Raw genomic sequence first — 23,967 nt, forward strand, 5'->3', positions numbered from 1 at the left:
TCATCAGGAATGGATGTGGGTTTTGTCAAATGCTTTTTCTGTATCTATTGATATGAGCATATGAGTTTTCTTTTTTAGTCTGTTGATGTGATGATTGCATTAATTTTCAAATGTTGACCTAGCCTTGCATATCTGGAATAAATCCCACTTGGTTTGGTGAGTTAATTTTTTTTATACATTGTTGGATACAGTTTGCTAATATTTTGTTGAGGATTTTTGCATCTGTGTTCATGAGAGATATTGGTCTATAGTTTTCTTGCATATTAAAATAAGGCTGGCCACATAGAATAAGTTAGGAAGTATTCTGTCTGTATCTGTCTTCTGGAAGAGATTATAGAGAATTGCTATAGTTTTTTTTCTTTAAATGTTTGGTGGAATTCACCAGTGAACCCATCTGAACCTAGTTTCAGAGGACTATTATTGATTTTGTGTCTTTAATATATATGTCCATTCAGGTTATCCATTTCTCCTTGTGTGAATTTTGTTAGATTAGTACATTTCCAGGAACTGGTCTGATTAGATTATCAAATTTGTGGGTGTAGAGTTCTTCATAGTATTCCTTTATTATCCTTTTGATGTCCATGGGATCTGTCATTGTGACCCCTCTTTCACTTCTGACATTAGTAATTTGTCTTTTTTTTTTTCTTAATTAACCTGGTATTGAGGTTTTTCAATTTTATTGATCTCTTTGAAGAACTAACTTTTGGTTTTTGTTGATTTTTCTGTGTTGATTTCCTGTTTTCAGTATCACTGATTTCTGCTCTGATTTTTATTATTTCTTTTCTTCTGCTTTCTTTGGATTTAATTGGCTCTTTGTCTAATTTCCTAAGGTGGAAGGTTAGATTATTGATTTTAGATTTTAGTATTTTTCTAATATATGCATTCAATGCTGTGAATTTCATTCTAAGTATTGCTTTCACTGCATCCCACAAATTTTGATAAGGTGTATTTTCATTTAATTCGAAATATTTTTAAATTTCTCTGGAGATTTCTTTTTTGACTCATGTCATACATTATTTAGGAGTTTGCTCTTTATTATGTTTTTTTAAATATTTATTTTTGAGAGAGAGGGAGAGATCGATTGCATGCAGGGGAGGGGCAGAGAGAGGGAAGACAGAGAATCCCAAGCAGGCTCCATGCTGTCAGTGCAGAGCCTGGCACAGAGCTCGAACTCATGAACTGTGAGATCATGACCTGAGCTGAAATCAAGAGTTGGACACTTAACTGACTGAGCTATCCAGGCACCCCAGGAATTTACTCTTTAATCTCCCAAGTATTTAGGATTTTCCATTTTTCTTTCTGTTATCAATTACTGATAGTCTGAGAGCAGATACTCTATGAATTCTCCTCTTTTAAATTTGTGAAGATTTGTTTTATGGCTCACAGTGTGATTTATCTAAGTTGAATAGAAGCTTGAGAAGAATGTGTAATTCTGCTATTGTTGGATGACGTGGTCTATAGACGTCAATATATCCAGTTGATTGATGGTACTGTTGACTTCAGCCGTGTCCTTACTGATTTTCTGCCTGCCAGGTCTGTCCATTTCTGATATAGGAGTGCTGGAGTCTCCGGCTGTGGTGGTGGACTCATCTATTTCTCCTTGTAGTTCTGTCAGTTTTGTCTCATGTATTTTGATGCTCTGTTGTTAGGTGTATACAGGTTAAGGGCTTTAAATTCCTCTTGTAGAATTGATCCCTTATCTTTATGTAATGCCCCTTGTATCCCTGTAACTTTCCTTGCTTTGAAGTCAGCTCCATCTGAAATTAATGTAGCTGTTCCTGCATTCTCTCTAGTAGCATCAGGATGATGTATGTGTCATTGTCATTGTCTCTTTACTTTTGATCCATATATGCCTTTATATTTAAAATGGGTTTCTTGTAGACAGCGTATATTTGGATCTTGTTTTTTGATCCTTGTTGAATCTCTCTTAATCGGAACGTTTAGACCATTGATGTTTAAAGTGGTTATTGATACAGTTGGATTCATATCTACCATATTCATTCCTGTTTTCTCTGTTCCTGTTCTGCTTTGTTTCTTCCTTTTGTGCTTCTAAACAAGCATGTTACACCATTCTATTTTCTCTCCTTTGTTAGCATCTCAGTTATATTTTTGCTTTTTTAGTGGTTGCCCTAGAGTATGAAGTAGACCTTTACAGCTAGTCCAAGTCCCCTTTCAAGTAACACTGCACTGCTTCCCAGGCAGTGGAAATACCTCATACTAACAAAACATTCTTAACTCCACCCTCCTGTCCCTTGTATCGGTGCCATCATTGATTTCATTGATGAATAAGCTATAACTGCATGTAATACGTGGGCATCCATAATCAGATACTGCATTGTTGCTGGTACTTCAGACTTTCATCTGTTAGATCAGTCCTCTTCCTTTCTTTTTTTTAATGCTTATTTATTTTTGAGAGAGAGAGAGGGAGAGAAAGAGATAGAGCGTGAGTTGGGGAGGGGCAGAGAGAAAAGGAGACAGAATCTGAAACAGGCTCCAGGCTCTGAGCTGTCAGCACAGAGCCCAACATGGGGCTCGAACCCACGGACCATGAGATCATGACCTGGGCCAAAGTCAGGTGCTCAACCGACTGAGCCACCCAGGTGCCCCAGTGCCCTTCCTTTCTATGTAGATCTGAGTTTCTGACCTGCATCATTCTTTTCTCTAAAGAACTTCTTCTAACATTTCTCACAAGGTAAGTCTACTGGCAACATATTGCAGTTTCTGTTTATCTGAGGAAGTCTTTATTTCTTCTCCACTTTTGAAGGATAATCTTGCAGGTTACCAAATTCTGGGGTGGTAGCTTTTTCTCTCAACAGTTGAAATGCTTCACTCTTTTGCTGCTTGTGTGGTGTCTGAGGAAAAGCCAGATGTAATTCCTATATTTCTTGCTCTATACATAAAGTGTTTTTCCCTTTGCCTTATTTCAGCCTTTTTTTACTTTTTCTTTTTTTTTTTTGTTTCCAGTTTGAATATGATATTCCTTGACGTAAATTTTTGGTTGTTTACTCTGCCAGTGTTCTCTGAGCTTCCTGGATCTGTGGTTTGGTGTCTGACATTAATTTACAGAAATTTTCAGGCTTTAAATATTTTCTCTGTTCCTTTTTTCTCTTCTCTTTCTGATGTTCTCAAGAAGCATGTGTTACACCTTTCGTGGTTTGTCCCTCATTTCTTGAGTATTCTCTTCTGGGTTTTTTCAATCTTTTTCTTTGTTTTTCAGTTTTGGAGGATTCTTTTGAGCTATCCTTGGGCTCAGACACTCTTCCCTTGGCTGTGTCCAGACTTCTGATGAGCCCATCAGAGGCTTCTTCATTTCTCTTCTTTGATCTCTAGTATGTCTTTTGATTCTTAGAGAATTTCCAGCTCTCTGCTTAAATTTCCCACATGTTCTTGTATATTGTCTGCTTTCTTCATTAGACCTCAGTATTATTACTTGTAGTTGTTTTAAAGCCTAGTCTGGTAATGTCAGCAATTCTGCTATATCAGTTCTAATGCTTACTCTTCTTTTTCAAGATTGTTTGACCATTTGGCATCCCTTGAGGTCCCAGATGCATTTTATGATGTATTTTTTCCATTTCTGCAAAAAACATCACTGGGATTTTGATAGGGATTGCACTGGTTCTGTAGGTTGCTTTGGGGACTAGTGACATTTTAACAATGTTAAATCTTCCAGTCCATGAAGATGGGGTGTCTTTCCACTTATTTATGTCTTTAATTTTTTCCACCAATATTCTGTAGCTTACCTAGTCCTTGACCATCTAGAGACTGAACTGTTATGGCGTTTAGAGCTCAGAGGGTCTTATAGGTGACCCAGTGGAACCTTGTGATCCATAGGTGACGTGGAGACCCCCAAGGCAGAAGTGTGTCAGGTGTCTGGTTTCTGTGGGCAGACCAGAAAAAGAACCCAAGACCCCTTCCCTCTGCAGTGAGCTGGAAAACTCTCAGAAAATAGTGAACAGTATTGACTTCTTAAAGTATGATCAGGTATCACAGAGTCAGTGTTCATAGTAGGTGATTATTATCTTGAAGAGATTTCATAAGCTGCCTTGTTGGAAACGAATTCCCTTCATGTGTGTTCACCTTCATGTGCGGGGGAGTCACCATTGGTAGGGATGTCGTATCTAAAACACCTCATATTCAGTCAGTGTGGAGAGGTTTTCACTTAATGTAAAAATAGAAATTTCAAACACCATTCGCTTTAACTTTCTTGATCAAATGCATCACATCATGGATACGCTAGGAGGAGAACACAGTAGGGGATTTCAGAACAGGAGCTTTCTGGAACTTTCATTCTTGAACAGACCCGACTGGGATGTTGGGATGGCATGGAGACATCACATGACCTTCTTTTCATCACCCAGTGTCCTGGGGAAGCCCTGTGCTGACTTCTGCAATAGAGGCACCCAGAGCCATTTTCTTCAGTGCACCAGCTCCTCCCTGGAGACCTTGTGGCCCCGCTGATAGAGCACCCATCTTCCTTCACAGGGTCTGCGTGGGCTGGAGCATGATGCTGGCTTGAACGACAGCACTGAGTTTGCTTTTCCTTGCAGACCACGCCACTCTAGGGCCACGTGCGCTGATCCCTCGGCCAAGAAATGCTTGGTAATGGACGCAGATGATGAGGCGGTCCTGAACCTCATTGCTGAGTGCGAGTGGGACTTGAGCAACCCTCCTGGGAGCACAAGCTCCAGCCAGAGGGGGCGAGAGGCCAACCTCCCTAGTTCCCAAGGTAGGCTGCTACTCTACCACAAAGGCCCAGTGGGCCAGCCTGTTCCGGGGTTCTGGTAATTACTGGCTTCCAGACACACAGTTGTGCTTTCTAGAAAACTCACCTTTAAGTACAGAATCTTCATGAAGGCTTTGTGAACTTGTAAATACCAGTAGTTTGGATTATAGACTTGTGACAGAAAATATCAGTATAATTGGGCGTATAGTTCTACGGCGTGGTTGTGGAAATTGTGTCCTTCCTCAGATCGACTTCAACTACACAGGAGACCCAAAAGGTCAAAGTAGACAGGAGGGTAAAATGTCCTGTGGCTGGTGAGACTACTGTCCATCTGTACCATGAGTGGGTGTTCCCTTAGCTTAGGAGACACTGAGCGCTCAGGCTGCCAGGTTCAGAACTTTAGACCGGACGAGGATGTTGTGAAGTCTTTATAGCATGTGAGTTTCTTCAAGGGCTTTGCTCAGGGCCTCTGTTTTCCACCAGGGCTTGTGTCCGTGCTGTGGCTCTGCTTCTTCTCCTGTTAGGAGTTTCTGAGAGCTTTTCATGAAGACGGCAATAGGTTGAGGCATCAGTTGGGGCTGAAACCCCAGGACTCACCTGCTGGTGCGAGGACATCTGCCCATTGGGTGTCCTCGCCGGCTCCGTATTGTCAGTCTTGTCAGTTCCGGCTCCTCAGGCAGCGCGGTGGTGTTCCTTATGGTTCTAACACGTGCTTTCCTGAGGACTCTGATGGGCAGGTTTTCAGGGCCACTTGTCTGCTGAGACACTTCTGTTCAAGCCTCTTCCCCTCCCATGTTTCGCTTCTTAGTGCCAGGTCATAAGAGCTCGTTCTCTGTGGCTTTTTTCATACAAGCCCTTTCTCAGATGCAGGTACCGCAGACCTCTCCTGTTCTGTGGCTTGCCGTTTCTTTGCCTACCGTGCTCGGAAGAGCAGAGGTTCTCAGTGGAGTCTGCCTGTCGATTCTGTTTTTTATATGGTTTGTGCTTTTTGGTGTCCTGTAAAGAAATCTTTGTCCACCCCGTGCTTGTGAAGAAACCGTCTTCTCACTCAGTACCATGGCACATCTGTTAACTCAGCTGACTCGAGTCTCTTTCTAGATTCTGTGTGGTGTTCTGTTGGTTGTCGAGTCTTTGTACCGGCACCAGCTGTGCAGTAAGTGCTGAGGTCAGGCGTCTGCGGCACCGGCTGCTGTCACTGCGGGGTTGGCTGCTCGGTCACCTTTTTCTTATTTAATTGTGTACTCTGTAGCCATCATACACTGTCATAAGGTTAAAATGTCATTTCTAATGAAATAAAACTCCTAAAATGTTTTTTAATAAAATAGAATCCAGGCACCTGTTGAGTCCCCAGTCAGTACAGTACCAGTGTGGGGATTACATAAAGAAAGGCCACGAGAAGAGGAAAAGCAGCTCTCGAGGGGATGGCTCAGAAGAGAGGCCTCAGAACCAGTACTGTGGGGAGCTCCCACCGCAGTGTGGGCTGCACACACACTTTGCCCCACACCCAGGTGAGCAGTGTCATGCGCCCTCTGTCAGCTCCTTAGCAGTGCATGTTTTCACCGTGTGCTGTCCCTGTGAAATCTCTCCTCCTGTCTTCGATATATTTGTGTGTTTGTGGAGCTCTCTAAGATATCTTAGGAAAGAATCTCCTACACTGAAACGTGTAGTGGATCCGTGTTGCAGAGTCTAGTTGCTAAGTACCTGGCCCTCCTATCTATACACGCATACACATCTTCTGAATACAGGGGTCCAGGTTACGACTGTGGCTACATTTTAAAAATTACAATGAGGGGCACCTGGGCGACTCAGTCAGTTAAGCATCCACCTCTTGATTTCGGCTCAGGTCACTATCCCAGGGTCATGGGATCAAGCCCCACATCTGGCTCTGCACTGAGCATGGAGCCTACTTGGGATTCTCTCCCTCTTTCCCCCCTCTGCCCTGCTTGCACTCTCGCTCTCTCAAAAAAAAAAGAAAAAAAAAAAAGAAGAAAAGAAGTAAATTGGGAGTGTTGTATGCATGTGTGTGGCAAAGTTGTCAGAAAACTTCCCAATATGAGCAAACCAGGCACATTCCTGAGGCTTGTCTGTAGGGCCTTTCGAAGCCAGCAGGTTGTGCTGGTGACGTGCCTGGCTTGCCTGCGGCCGCTGCCAAACAAAACATGGCAGACCGGCTGCTTTTACCCCTGAGGCCTCGCGGTGGTGCCGTGGGGTGTGTGGTGCACGGGACCGCCACCGTTGTCAGCGCTCCTTATTTTACCTCTATTCACAAAGACGCATGTGCTTGATGTTCAGACCTCTCACAGAGTGATCACAGAAAAGCTGCCATGACAGAACCATGAAGGTTCATGTCTGCTTTGTCCAGATGCCCCCAGAGTTTGCATTTACCACATTTGTTCGGTTGTGCCCCTCCCCTCCCCACCATGTATGTGTGTATGGTATGTGTGTGTGTGCATCTTTGTGTGGGCACACGTGCTTATGTATGTATGTAATGTAGGGACGTATACGCATATGTATGTGTGCACATAAGCTGTCGTCGGCCTTTCTGGAACCTTCTCGGGGAAGCGTATCCTGTCACTCTTAACCACTCTAGTGTGGTTTCGTAAGCGCAACGACACTCTCCTGGATAACGAGCATTAACTCTCCAGAGTGGGACATGAACCTTACCACAGACCTGCCACTCAACCCATAGACTCTGTTCATGTTTCACTAAATGTTCCATTGATGTTTTGTTTTGTTTTTTTTCCGGTCCAGGATTTTGTCCAGGTGCACAGAGCATATCTAATTGTCACATCTCCTCAGACTCTTATGACCCAGAACAGTTTCTCAGTCTTTCCATTTTCTGTATCCTTGAGGCACTCAGACTTGACTTTACCCCCACTGTGACTTGCTCTGCTGATCCCTGGTGGCCAGACTCCACCGTGCGTTTTGGGAGAGTGGGCTCATGCAGAGGCGGTGGGCTGGAAGGGGAGAAGGAAGAGCACAGGTCACAGGTTGAGGTGAGGTGGCACGGCAGCACTTGGGCTGTGTCTGTCCCCGGGGCAGGGGTGGGGGGAGGTGGTGTGAGTGGCTGCTGTGTGTTTGGGTTGTAGAGGGTGCACGGGAGGGTCTGCCCCAGAGGGTATGGCAGACCAGTCCCAGCAAGAGGCAGCGGTCAGGCAGACTTGGGGAGGTTCAGTGATGGACGTGTTGCTCAGGGAGCAGAGTGCTGGTGACCTCTGACCCAGCAGCTGGTTGACTGTTGTCTCCTCAGGTCGTGAGCACTTGAGGCACAGGTTCGCTAGGGAAGTCCTTGGCTTGGTGAGCCCGAGGAGCCTTGGAGCTGTCAATGCCACGCGAGAACACAGCAGCAAGAGAGCCCAGAGGAGAGGCCTGGGCTGGAGGGTGGCCTGGTGAGACGGGTGTGGCCGTGGGGCCTGAAGAGCCAGGCTGGCATGCAGAGTCCAGAGTCCAGGCAGAGCTCGGTGCTGTGGTGCCCCGAGACAGCAGCAGGGAGGGGATGCAGGGAGAGCCTGCCCACAGAGCAAGGCCCTGTCTGCAGCGCACGGGGGCCTGAGGGGCCAGGGAGAGCCTTCGTCTCCTCCCGGTGCCGGGCAGTGCTTGGTGAAAGCCCGCTTCAGGGACGTGGCCCAGTGGCCGTCCCAGTGGCAGGGAGGGTCTCAGGGACTGACATGTTAACAAAGTCTGCTACAGGAGCAAATCGTTCAGTCCTCTGTAATTCCCAGGCTCTAAGTTTTTACTCACTTCTTTTTCTCATACGTGATTTTGTCAGGAACATAGTAGTTGGTTGATTGATTTCTTAAAGTTATTAGCTCAGTTTTATCACTTTTGGGTGGATTTTCCATATTTGTGCGTGTGCACATACACACATATGCGTGCACACACCTTTTTAAATTACGGTACTGGTCACTGAGGCCAGAGAACTTGGTCTGCTGAGGGCTCTCTTCTGCTCTCTTTTACAGATTCCACAGACATTGAGGAGTCCACCCTTTCTCAGAAGTCAAGTTTGTCAGCCCAAAAGGTATTGAATCCATTGCCTGCTCCTGAAAAGTACAGGAAGCGAAGAATGCCTGGTGGGAGATCTCAGGCACCTGCAGACCAGGAGTGTCTGCACTGCCCGGAGAAGCCCAGTGTGCCCTCGAGCCCTGAGGAGAGTCTGAGCAGGCAGAGTGGCTCGGAGGGCAGGAGTGAAAGGACCTTTCCTCACTCAGCGGTGTCGGAGCCCGAAGAGGAGAGGCCCCCCAGTGTGAGTGGCACCGGAGAGGTGAGTGGGAGAGGTGAGCAGGACCGGATGGAGAGGTGGGGGCTGTGTGCCCCGTCTCCCTTCCCTGTGCTCACTGGCTCCCAGCTGGAGAAATTTCTACACGTGCTTCTCCCCAGCATTTGCTACCTGTTGATCTGGTGGAAATATACTCCCAGGCTTCCCACCACTTTCTGCCACGCTCCGTGCTTTGAGGCTGGAATGTGGGCACAGTTGAGGGGCACTTGTGCTCTGCTTTTTGGCAAGGGAGCTTGTCTTAGAGGCGGAACCCATCATCTTGGCCAGGGAGCCACCAATGGCCCTGTTGTGAGGGTGTCCTGGACGTGCATCCTGTGGTTTTCCAAAGGACTTGGCCCTGGGTAGGGACTGAGGGTTCTGCCACCCTGCAAATGACCCAGAGCCACATGGGTGATGACTCTATTGCCTTTGTCACTGGCTTTGTTGGAGATAGAGGCACAAAGTTGTGGGAACTGGGGCAGACGTTGGGCGGGCATGGGCTGTGGCAAAGGGGTCTGCCCTGTTGCTGGTCTGCCAGACAAACCCAGACAGTCGGGAGGGTGGGAGAGCGTCACAGTGGAGGGGGTCTGGGGCCAGGGGAGAGAGAGGGTGCAGCAGAGTTAGGGACAAGATGCTGCTTGGTTAGGGAAATGATCTGGCTTCCTGTGGTCGGTCCTGAGTTGCAAAGAGGGAAAAAAAATTAGGGGAGCTGTCACTTAAGTGATCAAATTCTGGCTGCTGGGCTGACCGTTACAGGGGTCACAGTTTGGCCTCCTGGCTGGTTGCCATACATGAGGGGCTGGCTTCTGGGCCAGTTGCTGCAGGTCTTGGGTCAGAGTGTCAGGATGCGGCCACTGTTTGTTTATATGGCCAGTCTCTCACTGTCTGGACCGAGAGAAGGAAGAGAAATGAGGATTTGCTTGAGTGGGGAACAGGCCCGGGCCTTTCCTGCCCCCTGGAGGCCTGGCCTCGCTCACCAAGGATGGACAGCGCCAGGGGCAAAGCTTCACCCAGAGAGCTCGTGCACTCACCGAGGGGCTGGGACCTCACGGTGATCGGCCTCTCGCAGAGGACACTGCCCTGTGCTCCTCAGGTAGGAGACAGAAGCCTGAGTGAGTGCACTGGGGACATGGGCTCTGTCACCTGTGCCTGAGGACAGGTGTCCAGATAGTTTGATGGAGGATGGAAGTGTTGGTGCCAGACACTCACCAGGGCTATATGCTCTTACCCTTAGCTTTTTGGGGTGAGCAGCCAGGCCTTGGCATTTTCACGCTGCCCCTCCCCCAGTGTGGCCTTGGTCAGTGCGGTGCTCGCTCACCAGGCCCTGTCCCTGGTGGACCTGGGGTGGGCGGTGGTGGCAGGACCTGAGCCCAGCCCATGTCCCGGCTCTTCCTGGACACCTGAGACCAGCCCGTGTCTTGGCTCTGGCTGTCAGCCCAGAGACAGATGCAGGCTTCTATTCCCTCCCTCCCCAAACCCCCAGACGCTTGGAAAGTGGGCAGGAGGGCAGAACCATCTCCCTTTCTTTGGTAATTCTTTAAAATTGGTGAAGCAATTTCTAAAGAGGAAAGGAGAGCTGTTGATGTGATTGCTGACACGGCACTGATGTGGCCAGGCCCTGGGTGGAGTCTTGGTGGTTTTGCCTGGCCGTCTTCTGCCCACATCGTCCTGGCCTGACCTCCGTCTGGTCTGGCATGTGGCCTCATGCATTTGGGGGACCGTTCAGGCCGAGACTGACTCTAAAGGGTCTGCAGCCTCCAGGAGTCCCTGTGCACTGGTTCAGGAGGGCCCAGGACAGGCCATTGTGGGACTGGGGTTCCCACAGCCTTAGAGCTTAAATTATGATGTGGGTCTCATGACTGACACACTTGGTGTGACACCTGCTAGCACGTCCTTTAGCTGTTCCTCCCGGGCTGTTCCTCCCGGTATGAGGATGCCACACGTCCGGGGGCAGGAAAGGGATCCCTATGTGCCACCCCTGTAGCGTTGTGATGTTTGGACAGCCCTGTCGTGCACACCTCTGCAGGACAAGGGCATCAGCATGGGACATGCTGGCGTCAGAGGCTTTGCTTCACACCGTAACCACTGATTTTGGCATCTCAGCATCATGGCTTTGTCTCCGTGGCAGGTGTCTCCTGCCAAACTGTACTCAGCTCCGCCTCCCGGGAAGAAGGCTGGCCTGGAAGTGGTGCTCCTGGAGGCGCTCCTCGACCTGGTGGACAGGTACTGGGGCGGCTGCAAGTCCCTGCACGGCAACGAGGTGTTCCGCGGTGAGTCAGGAGGACGGTCCACTCAGACCCGTACTTGGGCCGCCCTCCGGGCAGCATTCTGTTTGCAGGTGCTATTCGCCTGCTGGGTTCTGAGCCCTGCACCTTGCTGGACCCTCCCCATTGGCCGTCACCATCCCTGCCGCACTGCATGGAGCATCCTGACGCCCTCTTGAAGCGGCTCGGGGCTTCCATGAGGTGTGAGGCACGAGGGGTGTCGTGCAGGACTGTGGCTGTTGGTTTTCCTACTGGTACTCTGCATCGTCACCTGGTTCTGTTGGAGGTGCTGTTCACATGTTGGGTTCTCGTTGCTCTGGTTTATGTGAAGGTTTGGAGAGATCACAAAGCTGTGCCGTCTCCTTCTGGCCCTCCAAACGTGTGCTCTTCTGTGCAGGGCCCTGGATTTGCTGAGCTTTCACTGAGGATGAGGCCCAGGAGGGTGGTCACTTCCCAGGGAGGACTTGGCTTTGCTTCTGCTTGTGCCTGGGTGCAGGAGCACACGGGGCGCCCTTCATCCAGGGAGTGAGATGCCACACCCTGGGGTGGTTACTGTGTCTTTCTCCCGCAGCCCAGTGTGTGGCCTTCAGGGTCTCAGTTGGGGCAGGAGCTCGCTCGTCCTTCCTGCAGACCCTGGACCCTGCCCGGAGCTGAGCTATGTGCTCGGTATCATGGCCCTGGAGCTTCTAGAATCAGGACTGCCCAGGATGCTGGAGCCCCTGGATCCTGATCCTGTAAATCTTACCCACTTGCTCCCAGGCTAGGAGCAGGAGCAGGCAGTGCCATGGAAGAGAGCGTGGCAGGCCACTGGGACGTCCAGGCACACTGTCCAGTCGTGGCCTTCTCTTCAGGGGCACCTTTGCTTTAGAATAAAACTCTTCCTGTGTCCCCGCCTCCCATCCCACCTGTGAGTGGATGGGTGTGCAGACACCCGAGGGAGGTGGTGTCGCTGGCGTCCGTGTCCTTTTGCCAGTTGAGAGTTTGTGTTACTCCAGATGTGCTGGACACGTTTTGTTTGTTCTTCGTGTTTTCAACGTGACTGCCACAATATCATTTGATTTTTACTCCTAGCTCAGGCAAGACAGATTTTATCATCGATGCAAGAGTTTACAGCAGCTCAGGACATCTCGGCAGCCGTGAGTGAAGAAATTAGCTTCCTTACTCTGGAAAAGAGATCTTTGCAAAAGCTCCTTGCTGAACAGCAGCACCAGCACAGCATGAGGATGAGCGAGGTGGCGTCGGAACTGAGCAACACGCGGAAGGAGATGGTGAGCCATGCCCTTGGCGGCCTCTCTGTTCATTCACCCCTCTGTTCGTGGGGTGGAGGCCTTGTTTGGGGATGCGTCTCCCCTTGGCTGTTGTCAGGCCACGGGGGCAGGGGTCCCCTCACCCGCCAGCCTCCCCACCCCCCAACTCCCTGCACGGTTCCCGAGCCCTACACAGCAGGGCTTTGAGGATGACAGCACCCTGTCCTAGCCTCAATGTCCTAGCCCTGCCTGTCCTGCACAAGAGAGCACACATGGAGCTGGGCTGGAGGCGGAGTTTTTGTGGCCCTGGCGCTCCCTGGCTCGGGCTCCCTGACCACTGGGACCACTGGCGAGAGAGGCTCCAGTTAGCTGGGTGAGCCCGGGGTCCCTGCTGCTGTCCTGCCTGCATCAGTCAGCACAGGCCCACGACGTGCTTGCTTTTGGACCGGATGGACTTTGTCCACCAGGTGGCACCCAAGGGCAGGTAGAGCCAGTACAGCTTCCACCCCAGCACCCGAGCCCAAGACTCCTGGCTGGGCAGGGCTGCCCCCGCCCTTCCTAACCTCACCGTGTAAGACCGTGACACACAAATGCCTATGTTAAAAAAGAAGAAAGATCTCAACAACCTAACTTTACACCTCAGGGAACTAGAAAAAAAGAAAAGCAAACTAAACCCAAAGTTAGCAACAGAAAAAAAGAAAGAAATTGTAAACATCAGAGCAGAAATAAATCAGATAGAGAATTCGAAAAATAATGGGGAAAAAAATACCAGAACTGAGATGGGTTTTGGAAAAAATATCCACAATCCACAGACCATTAGCTGGATTAAGAAAATGGGAGAAGACTCAAATCACAAGTGAAAGAGGAGATGTCACAGTGAATGCCTCAGAAATAAAAAGGGTCCTAAGGACTGCTACCAGTGCTTATATGTGAGCACACTGGAGAACCCGGAAGAAATGGGTAAATTCCGAGAAACATGCAGCCTGCCAAGACTACATCAAGAAGAAGTAAAGCCTGGGCGCCTGGGTGGCTCAGTCAGTTGAGTGTCTGACTTCAGCTTGGGTTGTGATCTCGCAGTTCATGAGTTTGAGCCCCACATTGGGCTCTGTGCTGACAGCTCAGAGCCTGGAGCCTGCTTCGAATTCTGTGTCACCTTCTCTCTCTGCCCCTCCCCCACTCGCACTCTGTCTCTCTCACTCTCAAAAATGAATAAAAATTTCAAAAAAAAAAAAAAGCCTGAACAGACCAATAACAAATAAGGAAATTGGGCAATAATATAAAACCTCCCAATAACAACAACAACAAACAAAACCAAGACCTGATGCCTTCATGGCTTAATTTTATTGCACATTCACAGAAGAATTAATACTCCTTCTTAAACTCTTCCAGAAAATAGAAGTAAATACTTTTGTACTCACTTATGAAGCCAGCATCACCCTAATACCAAAAACACCACAAGAAAATAAAACAACAGGCTAATACCACTGATGAACATAATTTAAAAATCTGCAGTGAAATACCAAGAAGTCAAATTCAAGAAACAAATCAAAAAAAGTATACACCATAACCAAGTGGGATTTCCCCCTGGAATGCAAGGTTGGTTTAACATATGCTGATTAAAACACCACATAAACAGATTGAAACATCAAAACCACACAGTTATCTCAACAGATGGGAAAAAGCATTTGACCAAATTAACATCCATTCATTATAAAAAGTCTCAACAAAACAGATAACACAAGAAAGTTTCCTCAACACCATATAGGCCGTTTATGATAAGGCCACAGCTAACATCATGATCAGTGGGAGAAAACCAAAAGCTTGCTTTCTAAGCTAAGACCCGCTATCGGACACATATAGGACGTGCATGTCCATGCACTGGAAGTAGTAGCAAGAGCATGCAGGAAAAGGAGACATCCAGATTGGAAAGGAAGAAGTAAGATTATCTGTTTGCAGAGGACAGGATTGTATGTGTAAAAAATCCTGAAGACTCAGAACAACAAAAACCTATTAGAACTAATCAATTCATAAAGTTGTAAGGCATAAAATCAGTATAACAAATCAGTCGTCTTTCTTTACACCAACAGTCTTCTGAAAAGGAAATGAAATAATCTCATTTATGGCTGCATCAAAAAGGATAAAATACATAGGAATATATTTAACCAAGGAGGTTAAATATCTAAACACTGAAAACATTAAGACACGGATGAATGAATGGAGGGATATCCTATGTTCATGAATTGGAAGATTAATAGTGTTAAAAACCCCATGCTGCTGAGAGTTATGTACAGATTCAGTGCAATCTCTATAAAAATTCCAATGGCATTTTTCACAGAAATAAAAAATTATAAAATTTGTGATTATTTTTCTTAAAATTTGTATTCTCCTTTTTCTAGTTGCACAAAAAGACCCTTAATAGCCAAACCCATATTAAGAAAAAAGCATCACACTCCATGATTTCACATTATATTATGAAGGAAGCTATAGTAATCAAAACATATGGTGTTGACATAAAAACAGACACACAGATCAATGGAACAGAATAGAGACCCCAGAAATAAATTCATACATAAATGGCCAACAAATTTTTGACAAGGACACCAAGAATATATATGATGGGGAAAGGACAGTCTCTTCAATAAATGGTGCTGGGAAGACTGGATAGCTTCATGCAAAAGAATGCAGCCAGACCCTTAACACCATGCATAGAAGTCAATTCAAAATGGATTAAAGATTGAAATGTAAGACTTGAAACTGTAGAACTTCTAGAAAAAAACAGAGAAAAGGCACCTTGATAGGGTCTTGGTGATGATTTTTTTGATTTGACACCCAAAGTACAGGCAACAAAAACAAAAATCCACAAGTGGGACTACATCAAACTCAAAAGCTCCTGCACAGCACCAGTGAGGAGGCAGCCTGTGGACTGGGAGAGAATGTTTGCAAACCATTTGTTTCATAATGGGCTAAATTCTAGAATATATAAATACCACAACTCTGTAGCAAAAAGAGAACCCAACTGAGAAATGGCTGGAGGCTCTGAATAGACATTTCTCCAAGGAAGACATTCAAATGGCCAACAGCTACATGAAAAGATGCCCAGCATCACTCATCATCAGGGAAAAGGAGATCCAAGCTACAAAGAGACGTCACCTGTCAGAAGCAGTTAGAATCAAAAAAAAACAAAACAACGTGTTGGCGAGGATGTGGAGAAAAGGGAACCTCGTGCACTGTTGGAGGGAATACAAACTGGCACAGCGAGCACAGAAGACAGTATGGAGGCTCCCCCCAAATTAAAATAAGTCTGTGATATGACCCAGCAATCCCACTTTCAGGTATGTGACCACAGGAAGTGAAAGTAGTACCTCCAAGAGCGATCTGCACCCCCAAGCTCACACCAGCATTATCCACTGTGGCAAAGACACGGGAAACCCGACTGTCCGTCAATGGATGGACAGATTTTAAAAAATGTATACTTATAGCATGGAATATTACTCAGCCGTTAAAAGAAGGAAGTCTTGTCTTCAACAACATGGAGGGACCTGCAGGACAGTGTGCCCGGTGACCAGACAGAGCAAGAAATCAGCTGCATGGTCTCACTTATAAGTGGAGTCTAAGAGCTGAATACATAGAAACGGAGTGGGAGATGATCACCAGGGGCGGGCAGGTGGGGGGACAGGGAGATATGCGGTAAGGGGACATTTCCGTGGTTGTGCAGGATGACTAGGTCTGGGGCCACAGTTCCTATACTGCAGTGAGTCTGGAAGTTTGCTATGAAAATAGCTTTGATGTGCTCACCAAGAAATGTTAACTGTGAGGAGAAGCTGCAGTAATCAGCTTGACTGTGGTCATCATTTCACCATCTATGTGTGTATCATCATGTGCACACCTCAAATATATACGATTTTTACTTTAAAATGTCTGTCGTGTGGGGCGCTTGGGGGGCTCAGTCAGTTAAATGTCTGACTCCTGATTTTAGCTCAGGTCATGATCTCATAGTTTGTGAGATCGAGCCCCACATGGGCAATCAGCGCAGAGCCTGCTTGGGATTCTCTCCCTCTCTCTCTGCCCGTCTTGTATGTTCTCAAATGCTCTCGCGCTGTCCTCTCAAAATAAATAAGTGTGTGTGTGTGTGTGTGTGTGTGTGTGTGTGTGTGTGTGTGTGTGTGTAAATGAGTAAGATGTCTACTGTGCACTCAGCCGGGTGAAGTTGTTTACCTTGCGAAGTATTATGGTTGAGTTTTACTAGATGGACTGTGTTCAGGGGGCTCTTCTTGTAAAGAGTCAGTACTAACAGATTATGTCATGTGGTTGAGAGGGTGGGCTGGGACACAGCAGCCGGTCAGTCCTCGCAAGTTACGTAGCCCTCTGTGTGTGTCCCTCACTGCTGCCTATGAGGTTACCCTAGAGGGCAGCACCGTCAGTAGCAAGGATTTATTGTCGACATCTCCTGTGGGTCAGGAGTCCCAGAGCAGCCGAGCCGTGTGTCTGACTCAGGGTCTTGCCATCACGTTGTCGATTGAGGGCTTGGTGGAGGTGGGTAGCCCCTGCCGGACTTGCCTACAGCAGCCTTGGATCTGTGCTCGAGGGCCTCTCTCCAGGCCGCCTGAGGCCCTCACGGCATGGCGGCTGCTCCTCAGGGCCAGGGAGTGGCCCGGTAGAAGGTCGTCCTTTGTTACCTGCTCTTGAGAGGGACGTGTCAGCACTTCTGCATAGTGTGTCGCGCGGAATCCAGTCAGTAGGTCCACCCACATGAGGGGAGGGCGCCCCGTGACGGCGGGAGCACCCCCGGGCCGTCTCGGCAGCTGCCCACCCAGCCTCGGCGTCAGCCATGTCTTTCAGAAGATGGGAATGAGAATAGCCACAGGATTGCTGGGAGACAGGTCTCTGGAACACCTGATGCCATCTTTATGAGAAGCTGCCGTTTCAGAGATCCCACACGAAGCTTTACTTTTAGAGAAAAAGATAAAAAATGGTGAAATGATACTGGCGGCCTCTGGTCTTTAGATGGATGCACTGTGGACACGTATGTGTGCACACAAGTGGTGACTGCGCCCAGAAAGGACTGGAGCCCTGTGACCCTGAACCATAATCACTGCGTAGACGTTCTTTTTGTTGGACGGTGTTGACCCCATGGGACGCGGCATGGCCGGTTAACCGTGGAAACAAAAGGCCACAGCTTTTGGGTTTGGTGCAGATGAGTAGGTAGCCCGTCCCCTTACAGTGCTGAGTGCGGGACCAGTGGGATCCATGCAGACGGGCCCCTGGGGTCCGTTCCACAGTGATGCAGTCTAGTGTGGAAGTCGCGCTCCTTCACCTCTGTGGACGGTCTGACTGACCCTGTCCTACAGGGTGACCTTGGCTGGGGGCAGTGAGAGGCCCTGCCCGGACAAGCAGTCTTGAACCATCAGGAAGCCCAAGAGTCCTGCTCAGTCGTTTCTGAGATTCACCCCATTGACCCCATCCCAGGGGAAGGGAGGCGTGGTCAGTGGAGCTCGGTCAGGAGACCTGTGGTGAGTCAGCCAGGAGGTACTTCTCACAGAGGAAGTCATTTGTTCCTGAAGGGCCCGTTGCTGACCCTGGTTTCCTCCCTGTTATGAGGACGCTGGTTCCGCAGTCGTGTCTCCTCAGATCCCAGTGCCCGGGGAGCCGGTCTTGGCGAAAGCCCTGCCCCCGAGCCGGTCCAGCCTGGCTCTAGGCAGTAGTGTCGCACATATCTGAGCGCCGTCTGTCCACTGTCCCTGCTTCAGCCTCCACTGAGACTGTCAGCACTGGGGTCCGGTCCCTGCCCTCTCAGAACTCCACGTGTTCGGGAGACGAGTCGTCGGACATAACTGGCCGTGTAACAGTTTCTGTAGTGCCCTAGTGTATGTGCACACAGAGGGGCCAGTGCACTGGCTGGGCTGTTGGGGTGGAGAATGAGCGTAGCAGTTTCCTGAAAGGGCCCCTGTCACTTTGAGACAGACGCTCACTCCTCTGGTGGGGGTGTGTGTGCTGGTTTCTCTGCAGGCAAGGTGGCTTTGATGGGTCATATGCCACTAGCTCTCACAGTGGCCTCGGTCCCCTCTCCTCCCTTTTAATGTCCCGTGGCGTGCTGGGCATTGCCTCTGTCTCCGGGTGCGAGGGGAGCCCACTCCGTCTGCAGCTCCCGCAGGCTTGATTCCATCCACTTACAGACTGCAGGGAGGCGCCTGCTTGGGGGTAGTGCAGAGCCCTGGGTTCTGCCTGTGCTCTCGCCCAAGAAGTGAGCCCAGAGGGACCACATGGGGCTGGCACACTGCCCAGCCCTTGTTCCTGCTCCTTGAGAAGAGAGAGGGAGCCAGGCTGTGGTAACCATGGAGCCTTCCTGGAGGAGGCAGGGCTCCGGCAGCCAGCACATCTCCTCTCCTGCGGAAGCACACCCTCCCCAGGGACTCCGGGGACACCACCTGCCCCCTCGTGAACTGTGCCACCCCTCTCACTGTCCCCTTTGAAGTACACTGTGCTGCTCAGCTGGGGGCAATTGTGATTTCTCTTGTTCACATTGTGGTTTATTGGCTATGAAATATAAAAGAAAACTAACGTCTGGTGATTTCCAAGGTTTAGTTTTCTATATACGTTTTACTGAATTTGATTCATCTGTCTTAAGTGTATTGTTCTGTGTCCTTAGGGTGACTTGAGACAGCATCTAGACAAATCTCTGGAGGAGAATAGTAGCCTAAAGGCTCTTTTGTTCAGCCTGAAAAAAGAAGTAAAAAATGCAGACACTGCAGCTACGTTAAACTTGCAGATTACTGGTGAGTTTGTGGTTTATTTGGTAACGTTATTTGGTGAAGTGTAAGCGTTCAAACACTCATAGGTAGACTTCAGGTCCAGTAAATACTGTAAAATGTCCTGAGGGCCGAGAGACACTCCCACTTGGTCTGAGCAGACCCCTAAAAGCTCGGATGTGGTCTGTGTTGTTGGCAATGCCGTGGACCGGGGAGCCCCCTGCCCGCCTCCCCGAGCATGCACACGGTCACTCCTCTGTCTCCTTGGCTCTTCCCAGCCACGTGGTGCTTTTCCTCTTTGTCACGTTTCTTCCAGAGCCAGGTCACTTTCATTTCCCTCTCTTCACTGTATTTCTATTTTGCCATTTTTACAAAAGTGCACTCGGTATTTCAAGGTCAGATTCTGGGGTTTCAGTGACGGGCTGGTGGTAGTTTGTGTCTTCCGTGAATCTCGTCTGGGTGTAAACCGCCAAGTCGCTGGGAGGTTTTAACTTCGCTGAGGACTGCCCCACCGAGGTCCCCAGGGGTCCAAAAACTTTTCTTAAAGGGCCACGGAGCAGATGTCTCCGGGCTACGGCCCATCACAGGCCCTCTCTGTGGGCTTGGTCCTGGGAGCGCAGCCACAGACGAGACCCTCGCTCTGGGCAGGCGTCTGTGACGCACCTACTCAGGCCTCTTCCGCTGTGTTTATCGGGCTGTTTCATGGCGTGCTAAGAGTTCGTCATAGTCTCTTCTTTAATTTTCATGTAAAAACTTTCCACTTTTCACCTGTTTCCTGAGATGTCATTGTCCTGTTTCACTTGCTCAGCCTTCCCTTCTCATGAAGCTTTCCTTTGCTGCGAGCTCGTGCCTGAGGCCAGCCGCCTCCTCTCTGACGTTCCCATTTCTGACGAAGTTGTTCTTCCATTTCTTGTATCATTCCTTTTTTTTTTTTTAAGGTCACTTATTTATTTTGAGAGAGACAGTGCGAGTTGGGGAGGAAGACAGAGTCCCCAGCAGGCTCCACACAGCCAGTGCACTGCCCGACATGGGGCTCGAGCGCACAAACCATGAGATCACGACCTGAGCTGAAACCAAGAGTCTGATGCTTGACCGACTGAGCCACCCAGGCACCCCTCTTATATCATTCCTTTCTGTCCTCAGCTCATTCTGAAATATCCAGTCCTGGTTTTGATGTGTCCCGAGTGTGGCTTCTTGTTGTCCGGGGGCAACAGCTTTGTGTGGGGTTTGCCTTTAGTGCTCTGTGCTGTTCACTTGCACGTGGGATTCGTCCTCTCAGTGTCCAGGAGTACAGCACGCAGCACGTCAAACTTCACAGAGAAGTTCAGCAGCCCCATGGGGGACTCCCAGGCCTTGTTCACTCTCCCGCTTGCCTCTGGTGTCCTCTCCTGCACGACTTGGGCCCTTCCCCAGCTGTTCCTCTGTGGTACGGCCCTGCTCTGGAAGGGACTGGGCAGGCCAGCCTTGAGGGGCCAGGGTTGCTCCAGTCCCTTCAGACCACACGGGGTCCTCTGGTCTGCCCTTGCTGGGGGAGGCCGAGCCTCTCGTGTCAGCCGCGGGTCCTCAGGCGCCCTGCAGGGATTTCTTGTGAAAATAGGGGACACTTAGCAGCTGCCCCCCTCCTGACTGCTGCTCCTCTCCCACAGATGAAGCCGTGCATGGCTTGTGGCTCTCGTGTTTGGGTCTTGAGGCTGCCTCACCACCAGGTGCTGAAAGGTCGTCTGTGGGACTCCAGTTTTGTCATCTAGTTACTCTTGGTGCTAGACTACTATGGGGATTCTGGGGGATGCCGAAACTGTGCCGTCACTGTCTCTTCCCACAATCCCTTCCACTCACCCTCCGGTGTAAGTGCAGGTGGATGTGGATGCTGAGGAGTGTTGTCCCATCGTAGTGCTTTTGGGAGCCTCTGCCTTTGCTGTGGGAGCCTGCTATCCGTGTCCTCACCGAACCTCTTCCCATACCTTCCCGCTCTGGCTCTCCTGTTGTCTCCGGACTTGTGTAGTTCCACAGCCATGTGTCTGTGTGTGGATTTATTTGGATCCTGGTTTTGGGGTTTGGGAGCCAAGAAATGATATATTTCTTCTCCTCACAAGTTGGAAGCCCAGAGACAGGAGTCATGTAGATGGAGTCCAAACACACAGTGTGTCACTGATGGGCCTGGGAGCGGAGGACACATCAGAGACATACGGCCACTGCGGGCCTCTTATCGCTTGTCCCCGAAGCTTCAGGGCCTCCCCTAGGGCAGAGCTTGCTGCCTGGTGGAAGAGACACCCCTGAAGGCCCTTTCCTGCCAGCACATAGATCAGTGGAGTGAGCTCCCAGCTGGCACCAGGCCCACCTCTGTCTCCACTCTCTACCCTCCATGCAGGGATGTGGTTCCGTGGGTGTCCGGAGGGCAGAGGCCCAAGGCTTTAATCCCAAGGTGATTTTTGAGTTGCTTACAGAAACCGACCTTTTCCAAGCTATATGTCTTTGGTGTCCCAATCCAGTTTAAACTCGAACTATTTTAGCTTTCAGGACATGAAACACTCAAACACATTCAATTTCACTAAATGATGTTACTTTTTTTCTCTTTCAGGACTTGAAACAAGTGTGAAGAGGCTCTCTGGTGAGATCGTGGAGTTGAAGCAGCATCTGGAGCACTACGACAAGGTCTGGGAGCTGACCCAGATGCTGCAGGAGAGCCACAGGTGCCTTCCCCGGGGCGGCGGGGGGGCAGGGGGAGGCAGGGCCGGCCCCAGTGACAGCAGGGTACACGGAGGAGCCGCCTGGTGGCGTCGCAGCAGGCGGGGTTCTGGGCCGCACGCGTCGCCGGTTGACTTAGAACTCCCCTGAGCTCCCCTTTCTTCAGGAAAAGCACGTCCCTTCTTGCTGCGGCGTCTGTGAGGGGCGGGTGAGAGCTGCTGAGAGACTCTGGGCTGTCCCAGTCCACCCGGCGTGGTTCCTGTCAGTTCTCCTAGAGCGCGGGCGGGGCCTCCCCCTTTACTCCCAGCTGTGTGCTGGGTGGTGAGAAGGGAGCAGGCAGTGTGGGGGCTGTCCAGGCGGAGCCTCAGTTTCTATCCAGAGAATCGTGTGCTGGGAAGCGGGTGCAGGGAGGAGGCGTGCCGCTCACTGGGTGGTGTGAGGTGTACTCTGTGGAGGTGCGGAGCTTGAGCCCAACTCACCCCTACTCCCCCACCTTGGGCTGAGTCCCACACACCTCCCCCGGGCTCGAGTGCAGCACGGCCATAGGTGGAGCCAGGCTGTGACGCTGGGGGGTCAGCGGGCCCACCCCAAGCACGAGGTACCGAGGGGAAGGGGCTCCTGGGAGATGAGCTGGAGCGTAGATGGAGCAGCGGAAGGGAGCAAAAGGTAGCCGTCATGGGTGCAGGGGGGCGGACAGGAGAGGCAGGATGGCTCCCAGAACCCGATGGGCCCCCATCTGCAGCACTGTGGGCTCCGTGTGGACGGGGCTGCCGTGCAGCGGGTGGAAGTGGGGGGCAGTGGTGGTCCACGCTGACTTCATCCACTCTGGGCCTTAGCCTGGCCGGAGCAGACGGCTGGTGCCTGCACAGGAGGTCTGTCGTCGGGGGCATGCGTCTATGGGAAGATGGCCCCGCTCCCATCTATCCCTGGTCGCTGCCGACTGGGGCGCGAGGGCGCTTCGCAGATGGCCGAGTGGGCAGTACAGGGCCGCTTCTTCCCTGAAGTCCTTCCGAAGGCAACCGTGGTCAACACTGTAAAACCAGGACTCTTCAGTTACGCTATCAGTATGTCAGAATTATTCAGGGAGCCCCTTTACATTGGACCGGGAGATAGAAATATGTCAGTCTTTGGATCTGTTCCAGAATGAGAACATTGTTCTGCTAGCTGGGAAGATGATGATGGTTTTCTCAGAAAACAGGTGCGGCTGGAGTAGCGAGGCACCCCTCCGTCGTTCGTTGCCTTCGCCCGTCCGTCCGGGTGCTGAGCCTGCACGTGGCCTGGTGGCCGAGGGCTCGGGTCACGCGTCGCCTCACGCGGTCTGGAGGCCAGGGCCGGGTGGCGGGAGCGGGAGCCGGTGGGAGACGGGAAGGGGTTGGCTGCGGGGACCGGGGTGGACGGGGAGGGCCCCGGCCAGGTGAGGGAGGACGCTGCTGGAGAGGAGGCGGCAGGCGGTGCTCAGGCGTCGCTCCCCCGTGCCCTCCTCCAGCTCCCTGGTCGGCACCAACGAGCACCTCCTGCAGGAACTGAGCCGGGCGCGCGCGCAGCACAAGGCCGAGGTCGAGCAGCTGCACTGGAGCTACAAGGAGCTCAAGAAGACGCTGGGCCTGTTCCCGCGCGGCGGCTGCTGGGCCGCGTCTGCGTCGCCTCCACGCACCTAGTAAACCGCGGAAGCCCTTTTCTACCTGGTACGATTGTGGGGCAGAGCTCTGCCTCCCGTTCATAATCAGCTGAAGTTTTGAAACGTGTTCAGGGCCTCCAGCTCGGTTTTCTAAAACACCCTGAGAAGATGGGATTGATCTGCCTGTAGGCGAGTCTGCGAACAAGGACATGTAGGGGTAGTGTTTGCAGGGAGGTGCTAACCGGGGTGGCTCCCTCTGACTCCACGCTGCTCCTGCTCCTGAGATTGCAAAAAAAAAAAAAAAAAAAAAAAGGATTAATCCAAGCCCTTCACATGTTTTGAGACAAGACCTATTGATGTTTTTTGAGACCAGCATCATTAATTTTCCGTGAAATATCTTGAGATAAAATGCAGTATTTTTCTCCCTAA

The 23,967-nt window shown here is 50.3% G+C and overlaps 1 protein-coding gene across 3 annotated transcripts in view; it reads left to right on the forward strand.

Moving 5' to 3' along the window:
• CEP72 (centrosomal protein 72) overlaps window positions 1-23,967 on the forward strand; it is a 36,382-nt gene extending 12,415 nt beyond the window's left edge. For all 3 annotated transcript variants that reach the window (XM_058708867.1, XM_058708939.1, XM_058709020.1), the window contains exons 5-12: window positions 4,548-4,726; window positions 6,049-6,231; window positions 8,683-8,984; window positions 11,107-11,248; window positions 12,314-12,510; window positions 19,136-19,262; window positions 21,814-21,925; window positions 23,407-23,967. In XM_058708867.1, the coding sequence (XP_058564850.1) occupies window positions 4,548-4,726; window positions 6,049-6,231; window positions 8,683-8,984; window positions 11,107-11,248; window positions 12,314-12,510; window positions 19,136-19,262; window positions 21,814-21,925; window positions 23,407-23,578 (1,414 nt within the window). In that variant the 3' untranslated portion in view covers window positions 23,579-23,967. The remainder of the gene's footprint in view (window positions 1-4,547; window positions 4,727-6,048; window positions 6,232-8,682; window positions 8,985-11,106; window positions 11,249-12,313; window positions 12,511-19,135; window positions 19,263-21,813; window positions 21,926-23,406) is intronic.

The sequence above is a fragment of the Neofelis nebulosa genome, chromosome 1 (genome assembly GCF_028018385.1).
Source record: "Neofelis nebulosa isolate mNeoNeb1 chromosome 1, mNeoNeb1.pri, whole genome shotgun sequence".
NCBI classification, from domain to species: domain Eukaryota; kingdom Metazoa; phylum Chordata; class Mammalia; order Carnivora; family Felidae; genus Neofelis; species Neofelis nebulosa.